Source organism: Neoarius graeffei, chromosome 1 (assembly GCF_027579695.1).
Source record: "Neoarius graeffei isolate fNeoGra1 chromosome 1, fNeoGra1.pri, whole genome shotgun sequence".
NCBI classification, from domain to species: domain Eukaryota; kingdom Metazoa; phylum Chordata; class Actinopteri; order Siluriformes; family Ariidae; genus Neoarius; species Neoarius graeffei.
The window spans coordinates 120,028,634-120,051,587 of record NC_083569.1 but is presented as its reverse complement, the minus strand read 5'-3'; the positions used below and the strand labels follow the sequence as shown (position 1 = coordinate 120,051,587).

The 22,954-nt window shown below is 40.2% G+C and overlaps 1 protein-coding gene across 3 annotated transcripts in view; it reads left to right on the top strand.

Moving 5' to 3' along the window:
* sorcs2 (sortilin-related VPS10 domain containing receptor 2) overlaps window positions 1–22,954 on the top strand; it is a 511,416-nt gene that overhangs the window by 265,252 nt on the left and 223,210 nt on the right. For all 3 annotated transcript variants that reach the window (XM_060915854.1, XM_060915847.1, XM_060915839.1), the window contains exon 3: window positions 12,569–12,668. In XM_060915854.1, the coding sequence (XP_060771837.1) occupies window positions 12,569–12,668 (100 nt within the window). The remainder of the gene's footprint in view (window positions 1–12,568; window positions 12,669–22,954) is intronic.

Below are 22,954 nucleotides of genomic sequence, written 5' to 3'. Positions count from 1 at the left end.
GAATGTGAGTGTGAATGGTTGTCTGTGTCTATGTGTCAGCCCTGTGATGACCTGGCGACTTGTCCAGGGTGTACCCCGCCTTTCGCCCGTAGTCAGCTGGGATAGGCTCCAGCTTGCCTGCGACCCTGTAGAACAGGATAAAGCGGCTACAGATAATGAGATGAGATGAGAATAATAATAATAATAAGTTTAACTTATCTAGCGCCTTTCTGACACCCAAGGTTGCTTTACAATTAAAAAAAAAAATCCCGCACTGCCTGCACAGCCACTGTGATGCCACTGGGCAACAGTGCTCGAAACACCGCGACATGGAGCCACAAAGTGAGCACAGAAGCACTGCCGCACAGACCGCTGGGCGACTCTGATGTTAACGAGAACAACAAGCTCAGTGCAGTCCATAGCAAGTAGAACCAGGGCTTTGAACCGGTTCAAGGAACGAAAACAAAAACCGGGAACTTTTTCTATTTCACATGGAACAGAAACGAAACCAGAAACTTTATTATTTTTTATGTTCCGGAACAGAAACGCTTATTAAAAATAATGGTAACCGGTTAATACCGGTTTTTATTTCGTTCCTCAAAGTTTCCGTAGCCTACAAATAAAAAAGTCATTCTTCTCCTGCGCAAGTTTCTATGACCCGCTGGGGTTCACTTCCTGTGTGACGTTCGCTGACTGAATGGAGAGAGCGGGAAGGTGGACTGCTATCACGTCTCCATGTGATAATAAGTGAATTACTGAGTGTCTGAGCAAAGAAGAGCCTGAACGATGCAACCTCCCTATTGGCTGTTTGTAAAAATGTATCAGTTGTTGCCCTTCCCACGGGAATCATCGCGGGCTCGAGAGATGAGACCTGACGAGTTAGTTCGTTGGTAGCAGAACAAAATGTCTGGACACAAATCGGGTTTTCAGAAAAGGAAAGAAAATAAATGGAGGGTTGAAAATACAAAAAAGGAGGCAGAAAATGCAAAACGAGTTTTAAGGTAGGACAAATGGTTACTTTTCTGAGGCAGCCCGCCGTGGCTGCCTGCAGGCTTATTTATTATAGCCCATTTAGTTAAAATAGTTGATATAAAATGTTTATAGTTATGTGATGGTTGTCCTGATTTAGACTGGTGTTTTTTGTTTTTTTTTGGGGGGGGGGGGGTTGCGCGATGTTGCACCCGGGTCCAGATTAGGGCAGAACCGGCCCTGGCTACATTTCAGGTGTAGTTTGTTTTATGTATGTATGTACTTGCATAGATGTGTACTTGGTCTTCCAATATGGCGCCTAACAAAATCTCGCGGCGCGGTGACGTCATGCATCTTAAATAAGAGGTAAATATTGCAGTCTGTCGTTATTCAAAAACGTCAATTTCAAACACGACATCAATATATTTGTCCACGTTAATGAGAGGCTCGCGGACATTAAATGACGTTAACCTCTGTTAGCCTATCAATGCATAGGGCCTGACTAGCCTTTGGTAACACACTAAACGAATTATCTTTCATTTTTGGCACTTTTTCTGTTTGTGTAGATGGGAAGACATACTGAGAATCCAAATTGCCAACATTTGAAATAATAATTGTTTTGAATTTTTTCTTGTCTTAATGAAGGTTGTAATAGAATTAGCCTACATTTCGCTTAAGCTGGATGAGACAGAGACATAATTTTATAGCCATTTGTTAAACAGCTGACAGGGAACGTAATTAACCGTTCCGGGAACGAAATTTTTTTGTTCTAACCGGTTCGGGAACGTCTATTTAATGGTGGAACCCAAAACCGGAAACGTTAAAATTCCGTTTCTGTTCGGAACGAACCAATAGGAAAAAAATTCTGGTTCAAAGCCCTGAGTAGAACACACTTCACCCATGGCGGACCAAGACCTGAGGAAACTGACACCCAAAACTGGGTCTGGAGCTAGGCCACAACTGGCAAACAAAACATTCAAACAAGGAACAAACATCAAACCATACAAACATGAAAAGAAAGGTTAGGCTAATTGGTGGCTGTAAATTGACTGTAGGTGTGAATGTGAGTGTGAATGGTTGTTTGTCTCTGTGTGTCAGCCCTGCAATGATCTGGCGACTTGTCCAAGGTGTACCCCGCCTCTCACCCATAGTCAGCTGGGATAGGCTCCAGCTTGCCTGCGACCCTGCACAGGATAAGCGGTTATGGATAATGGATGGATGGATGGAAAAAAGAAAGAAAAAGAAAAAGCTCTGGTGAGAAGCAGCAGCCAAAATGCACACAACGTACTGTCAACTGGAAATAGAATATGCTTCTATAGTAACAGCTTGTTCACAGGGACTCGTACAGCAGATGCTCCACTAACAATAAAATGTGAAATGTTAATGTAACATTTATGGAAGGAGTCTCAAGTGTCAGTGCTGTGTAACAGTCAGAGGTGAAGCTGTAAGGGGTTTACACTTGTTTGCGGTTTCTCAATAACATGCAGAACAAGCTACTTTTTTTGGTCTTCAGCCCTTCCTTCCTGTTCCAGGACCTGGTCTTCCCAGGCAGTCTCCCATCCCCATACTAACCAGGCCCTTAAGGCACATCAGGTGGTGCTGATCTCTGCTTCTTGCCTATTACATAGCTAGGGTTACAGTGGAGGGCAGGTCATCTGGTAACCACAAGAGTTTGACTCCATACTCACATTGTGGTGTGCCTCGCCAGAAGGTACCATTTTTATGATGGTCCATTTTTTATATGACCCAACCGCAAGTAGAACTCACGATCTCCCAGTTGAGAGGCGGACATGCAAACCACTAGGCCAACTCATGGTTTATTAACTTCAAGCGAGAACTAAAAGTGAGGCTGGTGATGGAATGACTGTTTACAGCAGCTGTAACATAAGTTACAACAGGACAGTTAGGGCAGTGGGCATGTGCCGTCCTTGACTGCCATGCAGTGGAGTAGCAATGCATCTCCTTCCCTCCACTAGCCTGTGGTGGTGCCTTGAGCAAGCACTCGTAACCCCTTGCTCCCTCTGGTCAGGGTTACAACCCAAGCCTGGACTTGGCAGACTGCACGGAGGAGACCACCACCTGGTGGTTCAACGGGCAGGAAGGTGGACCCAGCAAAGTGTTTGTGGAGCACAATCAGGGCATAATGCAACACATAGAACACTGTTGGCCATCCACTGCATCCCGACCTACCTCCAGCCACCTTGATTCTGTTTTGCCCCTGGACCCGGTTAGGTTGGAACGAGAGAGTGAGGCTGATGGCTGCGCAATTCTCCCTTAGTCATGCGCAAGTCATGACTTCAAATTCATTTGCCACCCACCAAATTGAAGTCCTGGTCATCTTCGACCCCGAAGGACGAACATCATCATCATCATCATCCAACAGGAACCAACTTGTTTCATGGATGTCCCACAGTGGTAACTATAAATGGACAAAAAGTATGACATGTATGACATTCTTTAATAATATATAAATTATTTTTAAATGCAGTCATTGACAAGTTGTTGTGTTGTAAGAGGAATGCAACATCTCAGGAGGCATCACACCACTGCATTGCTGATTATTTTCCTGTAACAGCATGCTCCCAAGTGTTTTATACTCTCTCAGAAAAGAAAGAGTTTTATTGTACCTTTAGGGGTACAACGACTTGCCACTGGGACAGTACCAGTACCCTCTAAGTTACTTATTTGTACCCTTTATATACTGCTTATAGTCAATCTTATAAAGGGACACCTTGAGGTCCAATAATGAGCACTTGGGGATATATTAGGGTAGATTGTACAACCCCAATTCCAAAAAAGTTGGGACAAAGTACAAATTGTAAATAGAAACGGAATGCAATGATGTGGAAGTTTTAAAATTCCATATTTTATTCAGAATAGAACATAGATGACATATCGAATGTTTAAACTGAGAAAATGTATCATTTAAAGATAAAAATTAGGTGATTTTAAATTTCATGACAACAACACATCTCAAAAAAGTTGGGACAAGGCCATGTTTACCACTGTGAGACATCCCCTTTTCTCTTTACAACAGTCTGTAAACATCTGGGGACTGAGGAGACAAGTTGCTCAAGTTTAGGGATAGGAATGTTAAACCATTCTTGTCTAATGTAGGATTCTAGTTGCTCAACTGTCTTAGGTCTTTTTTGTCGTATCTTCCGTTTTATGATGCGCCAAATGTTTTCTATGGGTGAAAGATCTGGACTGCAGGCTGGCCAGTTCAGTACCCGGACCCTTCTTCTACGCAGCCATGATGCTGTAATTGATGCAGTATGTGGTTTGGCATTGTCATGTTGGAAAATGCAAGGTCTTCCCTGAAAGAGACGTCGTCTGGATGGGAGCATATGTTGCTCTAGAACCTGGATATACCTTTCAGCATTGATGGTGTCTTTCCAGATGTGTAAGCTGCCCATGCCACACGCACTAATGCAACCCCATACCATCAGAGATGCAGGCTTCTGAACTGAGCGCTGATAACAACTTGGGTTGTCCTTCTCCTCTTTTGTCCGAATGACACGACGTCCCTGACTTCCATAAAGAACTTCAAATTTTGATTCGTCTGACCACAGAACAGTTTTCCACTTTGCCGCAGTCCATTTTAAATGAGCCTTGGCCCAGAGAAGACATCTGCGCTTCTGGATCATGTTTAGATACGGCTTCTTCTTTGAACTATAGAGTTTTAGTTGGCAACGGCAGATGGCACGGTAAATTGTGTTCACAGATAATGTTCTCTGGAAATATTCCTGAGCCCATTTTGTGATTTCCAATACAGAAGCATGCCTGTATGTGATGCAGTGCCGTCTCCTTAGACGGCACTGCATCACCCTGAAGATCACATGGTTTTCCGGCCTTGACCCTTACGCACAGAGATTCTTCCAGATCCTCTGAATCTTTTGATGATATTATGCACTGTATATGATGATATGTTCAAACTCTTTGCAATTTTACACTGTCGAACTCCTTTCTGATATTGCTCCACTATTTGTCGACGCAGAATTAGGGGGATTGGTGATCCTCTTCCCATCTTTACTTCTGAGAGCCGCTGCCACTCCAAGATGCTCTTTTTATACCCAGTCATGTTAATGACCTATTGCCAATTGACCTAATGAGTTGCAATTTGGTCCTCCAGCTGTTCCTTTTTTGTACCTTTAACTTTTCCAGCCTCTTATTGCCCCTGTCCCAACTTTTTTGAGATGTGTTGCTGTCATGAAATTTCAAATGAGCCAATATTTGGCATGAAATTTCAAAATGTCTCACTTTCGACATTTGATATGTTGTCTATGTTCTATTGTGAATACAATATCAGTTTTTGAGATTTGTAAATTATTGCATTCCGTTTTTATTTACAATTTGTACTTTGTCCCAACTTTTTTTGGAATCGGGGTTGTACCTCCGGGGACAGAAATGGACTCCTAGTGTACCTCTATTTCAGACAATGTTCTGAAATAAGGGTAAACTTTGCTGTTTGTTCCAACTACACATGAAATTCCTACTGTGTTATTTAAACCTAATAAAATCAAAGTGTTATTAGTTAAAGGAACTAAAGAGCTATTTCATTCCACTCCTCTCCCCATCACTCATTCCGATCTTCTGGGATCCTTGGCTTTGATGTGAAAGCAGCGATTCAGACTGACACTGAGTTCTCTTGTCCTCCTCGAGGCACAAGATTGAAGTCAGCGTCTGAAATCAAACGGACGTGTTCCCTTTTGTCGTTCTGTGTCTTCTTCAAGCTTTAAACCTTTTAGTTTCAGGCTCCAACGTCATGCTGTGTCATGCTATTATAGGAAAATAATCAACAACCGAGCCAAAGCACTTCCCAAAGTGTTTATTCCTCTTACAGCACGGCAGCTGATTGATAATTATAATTACAATTTTGAATTTCATTAATCAATACTTTTTTCTGTTTATACTGTAGTTACATTTACAGTGCATGAAAAGGTTCCTGTTGTCACTTACGTTATAGTAGTGATAAACAGTTGTTCCCTCACTGAACTCTCTTTTTTTCCTCTCTCAAAATGAATATATATAAATGAATAAATGCAGCTTGTCATGTTTGTATCCAAGAAATGGCAAAGAAGCATGAATTCCTCTGTCCTGTCGGGAAACTTAAAGTTACAGCTTCCATAAATGTTACATGAAAAAATGCATCCATAAGGCTGGAGCTCATACCCACCACTGTTGTTGTGTGTGAATTTGAAATCTGATCAATTCTGTTGGTAGCGATTTTTGTGAAATTGCATATGACCCCTGTGTAGCCACATCCATGACAGGTGGCACCACCTGGTGAACAATTCTTGTGGGAATATGCCTTTAGAGTCTTCTGGGTGAGTTTCAGTGAAAACATCCTCGCAGTTTACGAACAGTCATGTTTGGTGTGATGAGTCACCCAAAATTTTCAAACGCCTATAAAATGTTAAACGTGACAGGTGGCACCACCATCTGGACAACTTTTATACACACCAACCTGGGGAGCATTCCGTACGAGTTTGATCAAAATCTGATCCCTCCTGAAGGAGTAGCGATTTTTGTGAAATTGCACGTGACCCCTCTGTAGCCTCAGACATGGCAGGTGGCACCACCTGGTGAGCAATTCTTGTTGGAATATGTCTTTAGAGTCTTCTGGGTGAGTTTCAGTGAAAACATCCCAGCAGTTTACAAAGAGTAACGTTTAATGTGATGAGTCACCCAAAAATTTCAGATGCTTATAAAATCGTGAATATGATAGATGGCGCCACTGTCTTGACAACTTTTATGCACACCCACCTGTAGAACATTGTATGTGAGTTTGATTGAAATCCGATCAATCCTGTTAGAGGAGTAGCGATTTTTGTAAATTGTGGACGGATGACGACGACGATGATGGACGACGCATGATTACATAAACGCATCCGGCCTGGCCTATGCCTGTATGAGCTAAAAATCATCTCTTTTCAGGAAGCGTCACCATATCAACCAGTTTGGAAATAAATCAGAGTCCCTGTCAGGGCCGGTTCTGGAGGGGTAGCAACGGTAGCATTTGCACCCGGGACTGGTGTGGAGAGGGGCCCCAAAAAATAAGATAAAATAAAAAATAAAGAGTTCTCTCTGCTCCTGAATAAGTGCATTACTGAGTGTCTCTGAGCAAAGGAGAGCCTGAACATTGCAACCTCCCTATTGGCTGTTTATTGGTTGTTTGTAAAAATGTATCAATTGTTGCCCTTCCCACGGGAATCATCGCGGGCTCGAGAGACGAGACCTGACGAGTTAGTTCGTTGGTAGCAGAACAAAATGTCTGGACACAAATCGGGTTTTCAGAAAAGGAAAGAAAATAAACGCAGGGTCGAAAATACAAAAAAGGAGGCAGAAAATGCAAAACGAGTTTACTGTATACTTCTTGGCTTAGTAGACGAACAGAAGAAATCGAGGACACAGGGATGGTTACTTTTTAAGGCAGCCTGCCGTGGCTGCGCAGGCTGTCAGTTGTGTCATTGAACGGTTACTTTTTAAGGCAGCCTGCCATGGCTGCAGGCTTATTTATTATAGCCCATTTAGTTAAAATAGTTGATGTAAAATGTTTATAGTTATAGTTATGTGATAGTTGTCCTGATTTAGACTGGTGTGTGTGTGTGTGTGTGTGTGTGTGTGTGTGTGTGTGTGTGTGTGTGTGTGTTTTTTGGGGGGGGGTTGCGCGATGTTGCACCCGGGCCCAGATTAGGGCAGAACCGGCCCTGGTCCCTGTGAGTCCTTGAGCTGTTACTATAGTAACAGTAGCTAATGTCTCAGCTGCTGTGATAGAAAACTAATCAACACCTTCTGACCAATCAGAGTTCAACAGTTGTTTATATTTTGCTGACTTTGCATGAATATTGCTTGGTAATGGGATGAAGGGTCTGAAATTGATGTGAAATTTGTTCCGTTTGATCCCTCCATCCCTCTGTCTCGCTCCATTTTCCTCTGTGGATCTGAGAAACTAGCTGTCGCATCACGTTAGCATGATTAGCAGACAGGCGCTCATCGCACAATACAACAAATCAGCTCTACTGCTTTTATAATACTCCCCTCTCTCTCTCTCTCTCTCTCTCTCTCTCTCTATCTGAGCAAATTAACTTACCGTGTTCGATGTTCTGATACTCAGGCTACTCTGCTAATTCCCCCTGTAGCGTTTTCTCCCGCTAAAAGACGATGAAGGTTGTCCTTCTCTGAGCGACTGCTTTATTCCGGCTAATTAGCTGTGTAGTATTCTGAAAAATAATTACAAATACACAAGCATGACTTGCCTTAATGCCTCAGGTGTTATGTCTGGTGATTAGCACATGGGGAAACTTCTCTGAATAAATACGCTAAATAATTAGCATCCTGTATAAAATTAGCACATCATCTTGACTTCAACCTGTGTCCTTTTTCATATTCGCTTTAAATTATGGCTGAGTGTTAGAATTTAGCATTCATGTTTAGCATGATAACATTCTTGTTGAAAATGCTACACTATCTAGCGTAAGTTACACTCTAGCTCATAGTCTTTTTCCGTTTTACAAAGGCTCAGTGCTCGGGCTGCTCATTTCTGAGATAAGTTTCAATCTAAGCTCCTGCCTTATGGACAGGAATAAGAGTCTTCTGTTTTGTACCATTTAGCATTTACACTTCATGCTAACTTTATCCTTTATCATCATTCAACAACAACAACACCGAGTTAACATGTTTAAAGTGTTAAAAATATCCAGCTGGTTAAATGCTAGCTACTGCTAAAAAACAAAAATGTTAGCATACTTTAATCTCCATTAGCATTACTGGATATGAAATTAAAAGATAAAGATAAGCAGGCGTTTTTAATGGAGTTAGGAAATTAGCATTTGGTGTAATACAGAACGTTAGCTGTCATTAGCTGTGAACGAGCCCTAGATGTTGTATTCATCTCATCTCATTATCTCTAGCCGCTTTATCCTGTTCTACAGGGTCGCAGGCGAGCTGGAGCCTATCCCAGCTGACTACGGGCGAAAGGCGGGGTACACCCTGGACAAGTCGCCAGGTCATCACAGGGCTGACACATAGACACAGACAACCATTCACACTCACATTCACACCTACGGTCAATTTAGAGTCACCAGTTAACCTAACCTGCATGTCTTTGGACTGTGGGGGAAACCGGAGCACCCGGAGGAAACCCACGCGGACACGGGGAGAACATGCAAACTCCACACAGAAAGGCCCTCGCCGGCCCCGGGGCTCGAACCCAGGACCTTCTTGCTGTGAGGCGACAGCGCTAACCACTACACCACTGTGCCGCCCTGATGTTGGATTTTTAGCAATAATTTTAGTCACGATGCTGCTTTATTTCCAACTATTGTGTGAGTCTGCAGATGATTTGAGACTTTAATGGAATATGAAACAGTAGATTTTAATCTTGTAGGAACTGCAAAATGGTAAAAACATCAACGGTACAACTTTAGCTAACACGAAGCTACTAACAAAACCTGTTAGCATGTGTTACTGTTCATTAGCATGACAGGACACCTGCGATGTTAAACGTTAAGCTGTTTGTCATATTGTTATACATTTAACAGTCTTTAACGGGTTGTAGTGTGTGTGTGTGTGTGTGTGTGTGTGTGTGTGTGTGTGAGAGAGAGCAGTCTGAGAGACATGTGACTGCTTTCTCTGGAACGAGGCCATGTGTAATAAAAGTTTAATAAAGTCCCAGCAGTGCTCCGGTGCGAGGAACAGGGAGATGGGTTTTATAAAGCCTTTGCCCTTTTCCTCGCAGTGAAGGATGTCGCTGACGCACACTTCACTCTCCGAGCAGAACATTACATTTCTTTGTGCACTCGAGGGAAAAGTCCAGAGACCTGACGCTCAAGGTTCTGCTCCCATCACCGACAGGGTGTGAGGTCAAATCCCACAACTCAGAGATATTATAATGTGTAACCTTTTTATTTTCTGATTTTCCAGATCTCTCTCTCTTTCTCTCCTTGTCTATCTGTCTCTCTCTTTCTCTGTCTCTCTCTGGTTGTATCTCTGTTTGCCTCTCTCTCTCTCCCCTTCTTTCTGTATCTCTCTCTTTGTCTATCTGTCTGTTTCTTTCTCTGTATCTCTGTCTCTCGCTGACTGCCTGTTTGCCTCTCTCTCTCTGTCTCTCTCTTGCTCTTTCTCTCCTTCTTTCTGTATCTCTCTCTTTGTCTATCTGTCTGTTTCTTTCTCTGTATCTCTCTCTTGCTGACTGCCTGTTTGCCTCTCTCTCTCTGTCTCTCTCTTGCTCTTTCTCTCCTTCTTTCTGTATCTCTCTCCTTGTCTATCTGTCACTCTCTCTCTCTGTCTCTCTCTGGTTGTATCTCTGTTTGTCTCTCTCTCTCTCCTTCTTTCTGTATCTCTCTCTTTGTCTATCTGTCTGTTTCTCTGTATCTGTGTCTCTCGCTGTCTGTTTGCCTCTCTCTCTCTCTCTCTCTCTCTCTCTCTCTGTCTCTCTCTTGCTCTTTCTCTCCTTCTTTCAGTATCTCTCTCTTTGTCTATCTGTCTGTCTCTTTCTCTGTTTCTCTCTGACTATCTGTATCTGTTTCTCTCTCCTTTTTTCTGTATCTTTCTCTTTGTCTATCTGTCTCTCTCTTTCTCTGTCTCTCTCTGGTTGTATCTCTGTTTGCCTCTCTCTCTCTCTCTCTCTCTCTCTCTCTCCTTCTTTCTGTATCTCTCTTTGTCTATCTGTCTGTTTCTTTCTCTGTATCTCTGTCTCTCGCTGACTGTTTGCCTCTCTCTCTCTCTTTCTCTCTCTCTTGCTCTTTCTCTCCTTCTTTCTGTATCTCTCTCTTTGTCTATCTGTCTGTCTCTTTCTGTCTCTCTCTCTCTCTCTCTGACTGTCTGTCTGTTCACCTCTCTCTCTCTCTCTCTCTCTCTCTCTCAGTCTGTTTCTTGCTCTCACTCTTTCTTTTCCTTTCTCTCTCTCTTTCATTTGTTTTCTGTCTGCCATTGTTTTATATCTTCTGTCTCCCATTCTCCGAATCTGTATCTCTCTTCCTGTCCTCTGTTTTCTTTTTTCATTATTTTTCATTCCCATAGACCATCATTCTCCTCACTGTCTCTCTCTGCTCTCGTTTCTCTCTCTTTTATATCTGTCTCCTTTTTCATTTACTTTTAAACTCTCTGTCTTCAATCTTTTGCAGTTTCACTTATAGGCTACCTCTCCCTCTCTTTTTATCTCATTCTCTGCTAATGCATCTTTCTCTTTATTCTCTCTCTCTCTGTCCTTTTCATCTCTACTGTAAAGATGAAACACTTCCTTTCCATGAAAACGAGAACGAGAGTACTTTCCCACTGAAAGAGAATACTTCTTTCAGTGTGTGTGTGTTTGAGACGATTCAGTGAGTGTTATATCTCTATCCTGGTGTATAAACCCATCGGACCCTGGGAATCACGGGGAAACACGCCGTAGTTTCGTAGCAGCTGTTACAGGATCGAGTGTGTTTGATGATAACAGTGTTGACGATGACGATGAAGATTAGCTGCTCCATCTCCAGCTCCTGCTGAGCTTGGCTACGTTTCTGACACTTATTTTAATGTTTCTGCAGATTCCGACTGTGTGTGTGTGTGTGTGTGTGTGTGTGTGTGTGTGTGTGTGTGTGTGTCAGTATCCAGTGGTATTCTGTTAGCCATAATGAAAAGCAGCAGGAGATGTTCAAGGTCAGAAGGAATCCGCACTAATTTGCATGAAGGGGAACATGGTTACAGTCAGATGAGTCGTGTAGCTGTCTCTGCTTCTTCTCATGGCTTTGGGTTCTGTTTTTCTTATTCTTCTCTCTCTCTCTCTCTCTCTCTCTCTCTCTGATGATTTGTTTTGGTCGAGTCACCTACATACGTATGTGTCCAGATAAGTGCTCACGAGATACTCAGTTAACAGGCATAATATTATTATCATAAACTTTTTTTTTTATAACTAGTAGAAAAAAGAGTAAACAGCAACAAAAACAAACAAACAAACAAACAATAAAAAAGCCTGATCTTTTTTTAAAGGACAAATTATATTTATTTATTTTTAATTTTGCATGTTTAAAATGTATTTATTTGTTTCCTTGTTTGTTTACTTACTTGTTTATTTCTTTTTTTATTTACTTGCTTATTGACTGACTTTTTTGTTTACTTATTTTCTTCTTTATTTAATTATTTATGTGCTTACTATTTATTTACTTAGTTGTCTGTTTACTTGTTTATTTAATTATTTATGTTTCTACTGACATATTTCCAAAATTATTTATTTTTGTTTGTTTGTTTGTTTGTTTGTTTACTTTCTTGCTTATTCTTTACTTATTTATTTAATTTTTTTCTTGTTTTTGTTTGCTTATTTATTTACTGACTTATATATTTAATTATTTACTGACATGCATGCTTGTTTATTTACTTGTTTGTTTGTTTTTTACTTCTTTAGTTTTTGGTGTTTAAGAACGTCGTGAGCATCTCATTGATTTGTGGAAGACACGCTGATGATTTGACTTCTTTCTTCTGTTTTTCTCTTGTAGATGTTTCCTTGTTAAAAAAATAATTTTAAGTAATTATTAATGTTGCATGATTAAAATAGCAGGAGACAAATAACATTAATCAGTAATTTGTGGTTTTTTTCAAAATTAATTAATTAATTGTGTGTGTGTGTCTCTCTCTGCAGGTCCAGTGATTATGGAACCACCTACACCAAACTGAACCTGATGCCTGGAACCACCATCATCGTCACCAACTTCTACATCTGCCCCAGTAACAAGAGGAAGGTAGGACTACTGCAGTTCTCTCTCTCTCTCTCTCTCTCTCTCTCTCTCTCTCTCTCTCTCTCTCTCATGTTTTGTTTAAAATTATTCATCTGGCACCAATGCACTATTAAATCCCAGCATTTACCACCCAACATCAACAAAAAACAGTGGATCAGATCCACACTGCATACAAAATACAACCACGATCTTCCATTTGACACGACCACACAACACCACGAACAAACACAACTGTAACAAACACCAACAACTGACAAAATTCAACACAACCTGTGCATCAGATACCAATATTCATTTAACAAAACAAACTTGTAAAAACTAACATTTAAGATTTAAACACCAACACTCACCACCAAACACCTTTAAACACCAACACTCACCACCAAACACCAACACTCACCACCAAGCGCCATTCAACACCAACACTCACAACCAAACACCATTGAACACCAACATTTACCACCAAACACCTTTAAACACCAACACTCTCCACCAAACTCCTTTAAACACCGACACTCACCACCAAACACCTTCAAACACCAACACTCTCCACCAAACACCTTTAAACACCAACACTCACCACCAAACGCCTTTATACAACAACACTCTCCACCAAACTCCTTTAAACACCAACACTCACCACCAAACGCCTTTAAACACCAACACTCACCACCAAACACCAACACTCACCACCAAGCGCCATTCAACACCAACACTCACAACCAAACACCATTGAACACCAACATTTACCACCAAACTCCTTTATACAACAACACTCACCACCAAACGCCTTTATACAACAACATTCACCACCAAACGCCTTAAAACACCAACACTCACCACCAAACGCCTTTAAACACCAACACTCACCACCAAACGCCTTTATACAACAACACTCTCCACCAAACTCCTTTAAACACCAACACTCACCACCAAACGCCTTTAAACACCAACACTCACCACCAAACGCCTTTATACAACAACACTCTCCACCAAACTCCTTTAAACACCAACACTCACCACCAAACGCCTTTAAACACCAACACTCACCACCAAACGCCTTTATACAACAACACTCTCCACCAAACTCCTTTAAACACCAACACTCACCACCAAACGCCTTTATACAACAACACTCACCACCAAACACCTTTAAACACCAACACTCACCACCAAACACCTTAAAACACCAACACTCACCACCAAACGCCAACAATCACCACCAAACTCCTTGAAACACCAACACTCACCACCAAACACCGACATGCACCACCAAGCACCAACACTCACCACCAAGTGCCTTTAAACACCAACAATCTCCACCAAACACATTTAAACACCAACATTTAACACAAGACGCCTTTAAACACCAACACTCACCACCAAACACCTTTAAACACCAACACTCACCACCAAACACCAACACTCACCACCAAGCACCTTTAAACACAAACAATCTCCACCAAGCACCTTTAAACACCAACACTCACCACCAAATGCCATTCAGCACCAACATTCACCACCAAACGCCTTTAAACACCAACACTCTCTACCAAACACATTTAAACACCAACATTTAACACCAAACACCTTTAAACACCAACATTCACCACCAAATGCCTTTAAGCACCAATACTCACCACCAAACACCAACACTCACCACCAAGTGCCTTTAAACACAAACAATCTCCACCAAACACCTTTAAACACCAACACTCACCACCAGACGCCTTTAAACACCAACACTCACCACCAAACACCTTTAAACTCCATCAGTCTTCAGTAAACACCAAAACCACACACCATGGCCATGAAATTTAGAGAGCATGTTCTCAGTGTTGAGATTATTATTATGGTAGATGTTTTTCATGTGAAAGCACTAATGTGTGTGTGTGTGTGTGTGTGTGTGTGTGTGTGTGTGTGTGTGTGTGTGTTGATTGAATTAGATTTTCTTGGGCAAACTGACAACCTATGATGGAAATCAATGTTTAGAGCAGACATTTCGTTTTACTGGGGTTACTTGCCATCAATACACACACACACACACACACACACACACACACACACACACACACACACACACACAACATGGCAATTACGCACACATTTCTTGAGAAGCTGTCAACCTTACTTGTGCTCAAACATCTCTTAGAAAGGTCAAACACGATCAATAACTCAAAGAGGTCATAGGTCTCACACACACACACACACACACACACACACACACACACACACACACACACACACCAGCTCCCGTAGATATTGAAAGAATCCACGGTTAATGTTTTTGTTTCACATCTTCATTCTCTGTTCAGATTGAACATGAAATTTTGTGGTAAAAAATATATTACTTTAAATTATAAAAAAAAGAAAGAAATTTATATTAAACAATACTAGCTTTCAGAACATTTTCTTTGTGTGCCTGATGTGCACCTCTGGGCCGGACAAAGGAAAAAGGTAATGAGAGATATATTTTGGTGTCATGTTGACCCACGTGATTGCTAGCAAACAACTTTAAACACCAGCTTTCACCACCAAACACAGTCAATTCAGTTCGGTTCAATTTGATTTTCACCGGACTTTTAACATTGGGCGTGTTGCAGAAAGCAGTTTTGCAGAAATACAGAGGTTTAGATTTATCCACCAAACAACAAAACAGACCAACAATCACTTTCCAAACACCAACATTTACCAGTACCCAGTGTTGAGCACCAACATTCACCACTGAACACCAAAAAAATGCCAGCATACACCAACAACCACTGTGAAACACCAACTTTCATCACCAAACACCACCAAACCCCTTTAAACACCAACACTCACCAACAAACCCCTTTAAACACCAACACTCACCAACAAACCCCTTTAAACACCAACACTCACCAACAAACCCCTTTAAACACCAACACTCACCAACAAACACCTTTAAACATGAACATTTACCACCAAACACATTTAAACACAAATATTCACCACCAAAGATATTCAAACATTAATATTTACCACCAAATACCACCAAACATGTTTAAACACAAACATTTACCACCAAACACATTTATACACCAGTATTAACCACCAAACACATTCAAATGTGAACATTTACCAGCAAACACCACCAAAGATCTTTAAACATGACCATTTACCACTAAACACCGCCAAACATATTTAAACTCAAACACCGCCAAACATATTTAAACACCAGCATTCATCAACAAAGACTTTTAAGTACCAACATTTGCCACTAAACACAATACAGGTAGTCGTCGACTTACGACCTATGCAACTTACGATCGATCGACTTTAGGACCGTCTGGTTACGACTGGCGAGTGTTTCCCAGCTGAGCTAGCTGAGCATATGACAGTTTCCGCCCCAGCTCCTGGCAGCGCCCAGCATCCAGCCTCTCGCTGCGTAAGACAGTTTCGGCCCCAGCTCTCAAATGAAGAGCTGATCGAATTGGAAGAAGAAAGAGTGGCAGAAGAAGAAAGAAGAGAGAAGCGGAGAAAGAAGAAGAAGAAGAAGAGGAGGAGCCACGAAGGATGTTCACCACTAAGGGATTATCAGAAGGTTTATCTCAACTGAATAAACTCCTTGCACATTTTGAAGCAATGGACCCAAACATAGAACGATTTGCAAGGATTGAACGGATAGTACATGACGCGCTTTGTCCATTTCGTGAAATTTATGAGGAGAAAAAGAAACAAACAATTCAGACGAGGCTTACGATGTTTATAAAACGAGCAAATGCTCCCGCCAGACCGAGCGCTGCGACAGCTGATGATGACGTAGACGACCCACAGCCAAGCACCAGTGATGCCAGCGGTCACTAAATTTTATATTTTGCTGTTTTACATTTGTATTTTGGTATGTTTCAAACTAAAATGTTTTCTATTTTTCACACCTGTATTTCGTATTTTTTGTTTTGCACATATTAAACGAATTGTACTGTATGCAGTGTAGTATGCAGTGTTTGACTTAAACCAAAATGAGCCAAGGTAATGAAATAAGAAAATGTTGATAAAATAAGACTTTAAGCTGACTACAATATCATTACACATCACAATATACTTACGTTCATTTAACATAGGCCGACTTACGACCAGATCGGTTTACGACCGGTCAGTCGTAACCAAACGCAGTCGTAAGTCGACGCATACCTGTAGTGAATTCAACAGAACCAGGGGTATAGTGAGTTCTTCTCTTTTTTTTTCACCCACAAAACAATTCTGATTATTAATTTCCTGATTTTCTGAGAAGTTAGTTTTTTTAAACCCTGGCCAGCAGAACTGCTGCAGTGCATTTGATTAAACATTGACCTTAACACACTTACAGAAAGCTGAAGGAAGGCATTTAATTTCAGATGTTGCCCATTTCTTTGTCTGCCATTATCTGGCTTTCAGCCATAATGTGTTTAGAGAGGAAGATAAGAGCCGCGTTCATTAATGTTAAGTGACCTTCAGAACGAGAAGGTGACTGAGAGGAAAAGAGCAGCCGAGACAGCAAAACTTTTCGCTCCCTTTGCCCTTTGTGATTTCTTGCATTATTCTTGAGTTTCTTGCTGAAGATAGGATGTTTGCTGTACACTTTTCTGGCCATGGCTATCAGAATCACGGCTCAGAAAAATCAGTCGGTTCATAATAAGCAGGTTTGGATTCGTTCCTAGCAATATACCATTTCATTTTTTGATGATAACAATAATTTTAGAAAAATTGTACGTCAATAGATGTGAAAAATGTGAATGAAATAATTAAGTTGAAATTTCTTGACAGTGTTGGACAAGTTGAAATCCCTTCTCCAGCCCTGGGTTAGTAATTTGCAATGTGTTCGAATTGCATCTTCATGTCAAAGAATTGAGATTTTGTCCAGGTTTAGTGATGAAAAATATCATAATATCTATAAATAGCTAAGAGTTTGGGCTTTGTGAGACAACCAGAATTTTAATTCTAGCTTGTTTGGAGTTTGGAGAAACCATGTTAATCACATCCATAATTGAAAAGCACATCGACCCTTCCATAATGTTTACACACACAGGAAACGTAAAAGGTGGCAAATCCATAATATCCATAATGGAGTCCAAACTAAAGTAAAGGAACTCAATGAAATGGAAGAGACCTTGTTATTGATGTTGATTTCAAAGATATTGAACATAATGACATAAATAAAGGTTCATCTTGATCCATGAGCATGCCAATGATTATGGAAAACTTCTAAAAAAGAAAGTACTAATGAATGCAAGCTAATGTTATGATGTTACAATGCAGGACAAAACAGTTCGGTGATAAGATTTTATTATGATGGGAAGATAACTAAAATGAACAGTAAAAATGATTTAATTTGTGTTTGTCATTATATAGTTGCTTACCACACAGTAAGCTAGCATGGATACTGTTAATTAAGGTTAATAAAAAAACAATTTTAATTTCTAGCTATCTAAACTAAATGGGAATAATGTTATCTAATCTAAGGCAGCTAGCCAAAATTGTACCGTAGCTACATCAGCTGATTCCACTAGTTAAATAACTAACACAATTAGAATGATTTTGACCAGCTGATCTAAGATTAGCCCAACTAACATTTTTAACTTGGTAAAATATTTTCTCAGTATTTTGTTTCTAGGACCATTTTGTTCCAAGAACATTCAATCTGTCTAGTTTTCTGGTTTTACATTTACAAAAATTCATCCAGCATCGCTATAAGCTTTGTAGTTGCAGGAATGTTAACAGCAACATTTCCATTACATTATTGTTTGAGTTACTGGGAACATTGTGTAAGTGAGGTTCTATTTACTAATCTAAAAATACTACGTATATCTAAAAATAATGATCATTCTTGTTCGCTGTTAAAATATTGTGATAATCATAAATATCCTGCCCCCCCCAACCTCCTTGCATCAGATTACCTTACACTGTTGCCAGGGCCTATAACAGTGCCAAGGTTTGTAAATATTGGCCTTGTATTTTACTTCCACCATTCTGTCAAGGAATTTGGCTTGGCTTACCCTTACAGCTTTCATAGTTGTGAATAGAACTTTACAGTAGAATGTGACAGTATAACTTTACAATAAAACTTTGCAGTAGAATATTGCAATAGTTCTTTACAGTATAACTTTACAGTAGAGCTTTGCAGGAGAACTTTTCAATATCACTTTACAGTAGAATCTTACAACAAAATTTTGTTGTTGAACTATACAGTAAAACTTTAGAGTAGAACTTTGCAGTAGAATGTGACAATGTTTTACAATAGAACTTTGCAGTGTAACCTTGCACTAGAAATGTTACAGTAAGGCTCAGCTGGAGAAGAATTATACAGTATTACATTACAGTAGAGCTTTGCAGTAGAACTATGCAGTAGAATTTTACAGTAAAACATTGCAGTAGAACTTTTAAAACAGTAAAACTTTGCTGTAGAACTTTACTGTACAACTATACAGTACAACTTTGTAGTACAGCTTTACAGTACTACTGCTTCACAGTAGACATTGACAGCAGAACTTTGCAGTAGAATTTTACAATATCTCTTTATCATAGAATTTTACAATAAAACTTTGCTGTAGAATGTGACAACAATGTTTTACAGTAAAACTTTGCAGTAGAAGTATACAGCAAAGCTTTGCCGTAGAAGCTTACAGTAGAACTATACAGTAAAACTTTACAGTTGAACATTGCAGTAAATCTTTGCTGTAGAGCTTTATAGTACTACTACTTTACAGTCAAAGTGTACAGCAGAACTTTGCAGTTGAATATTATAGTCAAAGTTTACACTGGAAATATACAGTATACCATAATTTTGTAGGAGAAATGAACAGTAGGACTTTGCAGAAGAACTTTACAGTTGAAATGTGCAACTCCATGGATGTGACAGTGAGTGGAAAGGGGACGCTCTGCTAATTGTGCTCACTTCCACTTGTTGCAAACATTTAGCAAGAATAAAGAAAGTGTGGTGATGTAAACACCATGGAGTGTTACTAAATGCAGGTTATTAATCTTGGTTAGTGAACATCTGAAAAAAACCATTTACACAGTTCTACAGAGGCACCAATTAATGCTCTTTACACCCCACATTTAAGTAAGACAAATTGTTTCTTTGTGCATTGACTCTTCACCTTACATTGAGCTTTTAATTAGGCTGTAATCCTTACACAATCCATACAAACACACTCAACACAATGCTCTTGCACTGCATCTCCGCTCTGCTTTCTCTCTTTAGTCTTTAAACCTGCAAGATGGCAATTGATTTATTCTTTCATTTAATAAATATGCTTCTAAATGGATCCTTCATGCACAACTGCATTTTTAAGGACACACATTTATTAAATATAAAAGCTGATATAATTCCCAAGTGATGGTTATTATGTTCCTAACGTAATGTGATCTGTAGCATCGATCGGCGTGATGTGTCTGAGTTGAGTTGATCACATTAGCGTGTTGTGGAATACACAAATTGGTCAACCTGACCTGCTTTTCTTCCAACAGTCTGTTCTGATGGAAAAATCAATGCTGTGTTCATGCTAGCCTTGTTCCAATCCTGCCTTTTTGCATGCACTTTCCCTTTCTCCTCTCACCATGTTGAATCCCTGCCTCCATTTTCAGGGTTCTATTACAGTTTATAAACTGTAATGAAGATCAACAATATCATGACAACTGTTAGACTTCAGGATGTCAAGACCAAACCTGAAGTATAAACAATAGGAATAAATACTTAATCATTCAAAACAGTAAAAGTTTTGCTAACTATTGAGGAAATACATTCTATAGTAGACAGGTCTGCCATGCTAACTAGTTTGGAAAAAATTGAGTGTGTACAACAAGCTCAAAGAAGAGAAGAACCAGGAACCAGACATTGGAAAGCTCAAGGAAGAGGAGGACCATAGCCAGGAACCAGAAACCAGATACACTGCGACTAAAGTCACAGTGATTTGCGTTAGCTGTTACAAACTGGGATGTTTGGTCACCATACCATGTAGATCCGGAATGGTAAGAGATACAGAATGACGCTTAGTGAGGAAAAGTTGCACCTGGTCATCCTGAACAAAATAAAATAAAAAAAAGGAAAAACAAATCAGGAAAATTGACAAAATTATAAGTGATTTTAAAACAATCATGTTTGTCATGGATCATTCAAGTTCAGTGATCCAGATCAGCACCAAAAGTCATACCAACGTAATTCAGCTCAGATGTATTCTTCATGTGAAATTTGGTGATGATTGGTTGAAAACTGAGAAAGAAATAGCATCCTAAAAATGTTAAGAGAATAATGATAAGAACTAGATAGAGACTGTGAGTAAAGTCACAGTGATTTGTGCTAGCTGTTACAAACCAGGATGTCTGGTCACCATACCCTATAGATCCGGAGCAGGAAGAGATAGAGAATGATGCTTAGTGAGGAAAAAAGCCTGTTTTTCATGAATCATTCTGCTTCGGTGATCCAGATCAGCACCAAAAGTTATAATAACATAATTCAGCCCAGAGGTATTCTGGACGTGAAATTTGGTGATGATTTGTTGAAAACTAAGGAAGAAATAGGGTCCTAAAAAACAACAACTACAACATAATAATAATAATAAGAAGAAGAAGAAGAAGAAGAAGACGAAGAGGAATTGGAATAATAAAGTAGAAATATCCTGATTGAGAGTAACAATTTGTGCAAATTCAAAAAACTGGGGAACCAAAGTCAGAAGCTAAAAGCTAAAACACTGGGAAAATAGCAAAACCACAGCCAGGAACCAGAATGTGAAAAAAAGGGAACTTGGAGAACTAGAATCAGGACTGAGAAGCTGAAATATAAAAACCAGGAGAACAAGATGCAGGAACCAGAAACCGGAACAATGGCAAAAGGGAAAACCAGAAGGACCAGAGTCAGGAAGTAGAAGCTGTAAGGATCGTTACCAAAGTGTTAAACATCAGGATTTCAGGATTAAAGCTGAAATGTAAACACTAAGAATAATTCGTATAAATATGCAGGTGAACATAGAAAGTCATGTACACTGATTGAGAAATTCAGACTATTTCTCGATAATCACCTTGAGTGACTTGGGAAAATGGTGTCAAATCACTTCGTCACCATAAATGAGGAAGAATTACAAATGATGAAAGAAAATGTTGTTCCTAAATAAAAGCACTAAAGATGCTATAAAGTTTGGTCTAAAACTATTCAAAGGTAAGGTGGGATTGTGGTTCTCGTCTCATCTCGTCTTCATCCGCTTTATCCGGGGCCGGGTCGCGGAGGCAGCAGTCTGAGCATGGAAGCCCAAACTTCCCTTTCCCCAGACACCTCGGCCAGCTCCTCGGGAAGAACACCGAGGCGTTCCCAGGCCAGCCGAGAGACATAGTCCCTCCAGCGTGTCCTGGGTCTTCCCCGGGGCCTTCTCCCGGGGGGACATGCCTGGAACACCTCCCCAGTGAGGCGTCCAGGAGGCATCCGAAAGAGATGCCCGAGCCACCTCAGCTGATTCCTCTCGATGTTCACCACCCACAGAGGTAGCCGTAGGGGGCTGGTGCAGTGTGGATTAGGCTACAGTCGAAGGCAGGGGCCTCGACGACCTGATCCCCGAACACAGCAGCTAGCTGTTGGGACATGGATTGTGGTTCATTTTATCAATTTCAAAACAAAGGATTTTATGTGACTCAGTGTAAATAAGAATAAAGCGCAAAGAGACTTTCGACTACATTTCTCAGAATGCACTGCAGCCAGAGTTATTTTCTGACAAATTGGTGACTTCTTAATCTTGGAATATCTGACTTTTAATCTTGAATATCTGAGTTTTTTCTCGTAAATGTACGACTGAGTTTTTCTCAGAATATTATTCCCCCTCCCCCTCTGCCCAAGCTCTGTTTTCTATTTTACTGACAATGGCCTTAAAACGTCATGGCAGGGTTCAACATTAACGGTTATCCGACTGTCTGGGACAACTAAATGTTTTGTCTGGACAAGTCAAATCTGCAAATTTTATCGCAATTATTCAAGAGTTACATCAGTTAAGTCCAACAAAACTAGTTCAATCCTCTCAATGATCCAGCCGTGTTATTGTTTACGAAATTCCAGGAAAGCCAAATACAGCAGGTGTGTGTGTGTAAAAATAACCATGTAGTAATATCTAATATATAGTAATATATATATTAGATTGTATTAGATTGTATTGTATATATTAGATATATTGTAGTAATATCAATCAATCAAAAATCAATCAATATCTAATTACAGATTATTAGACTTCATCGAAATCGTAGATTAAAAAGTCAGGTAGTTAATAGTCTCTTGAGTAGGGTCTGTAGCGGGTATAAAAATCCATGAC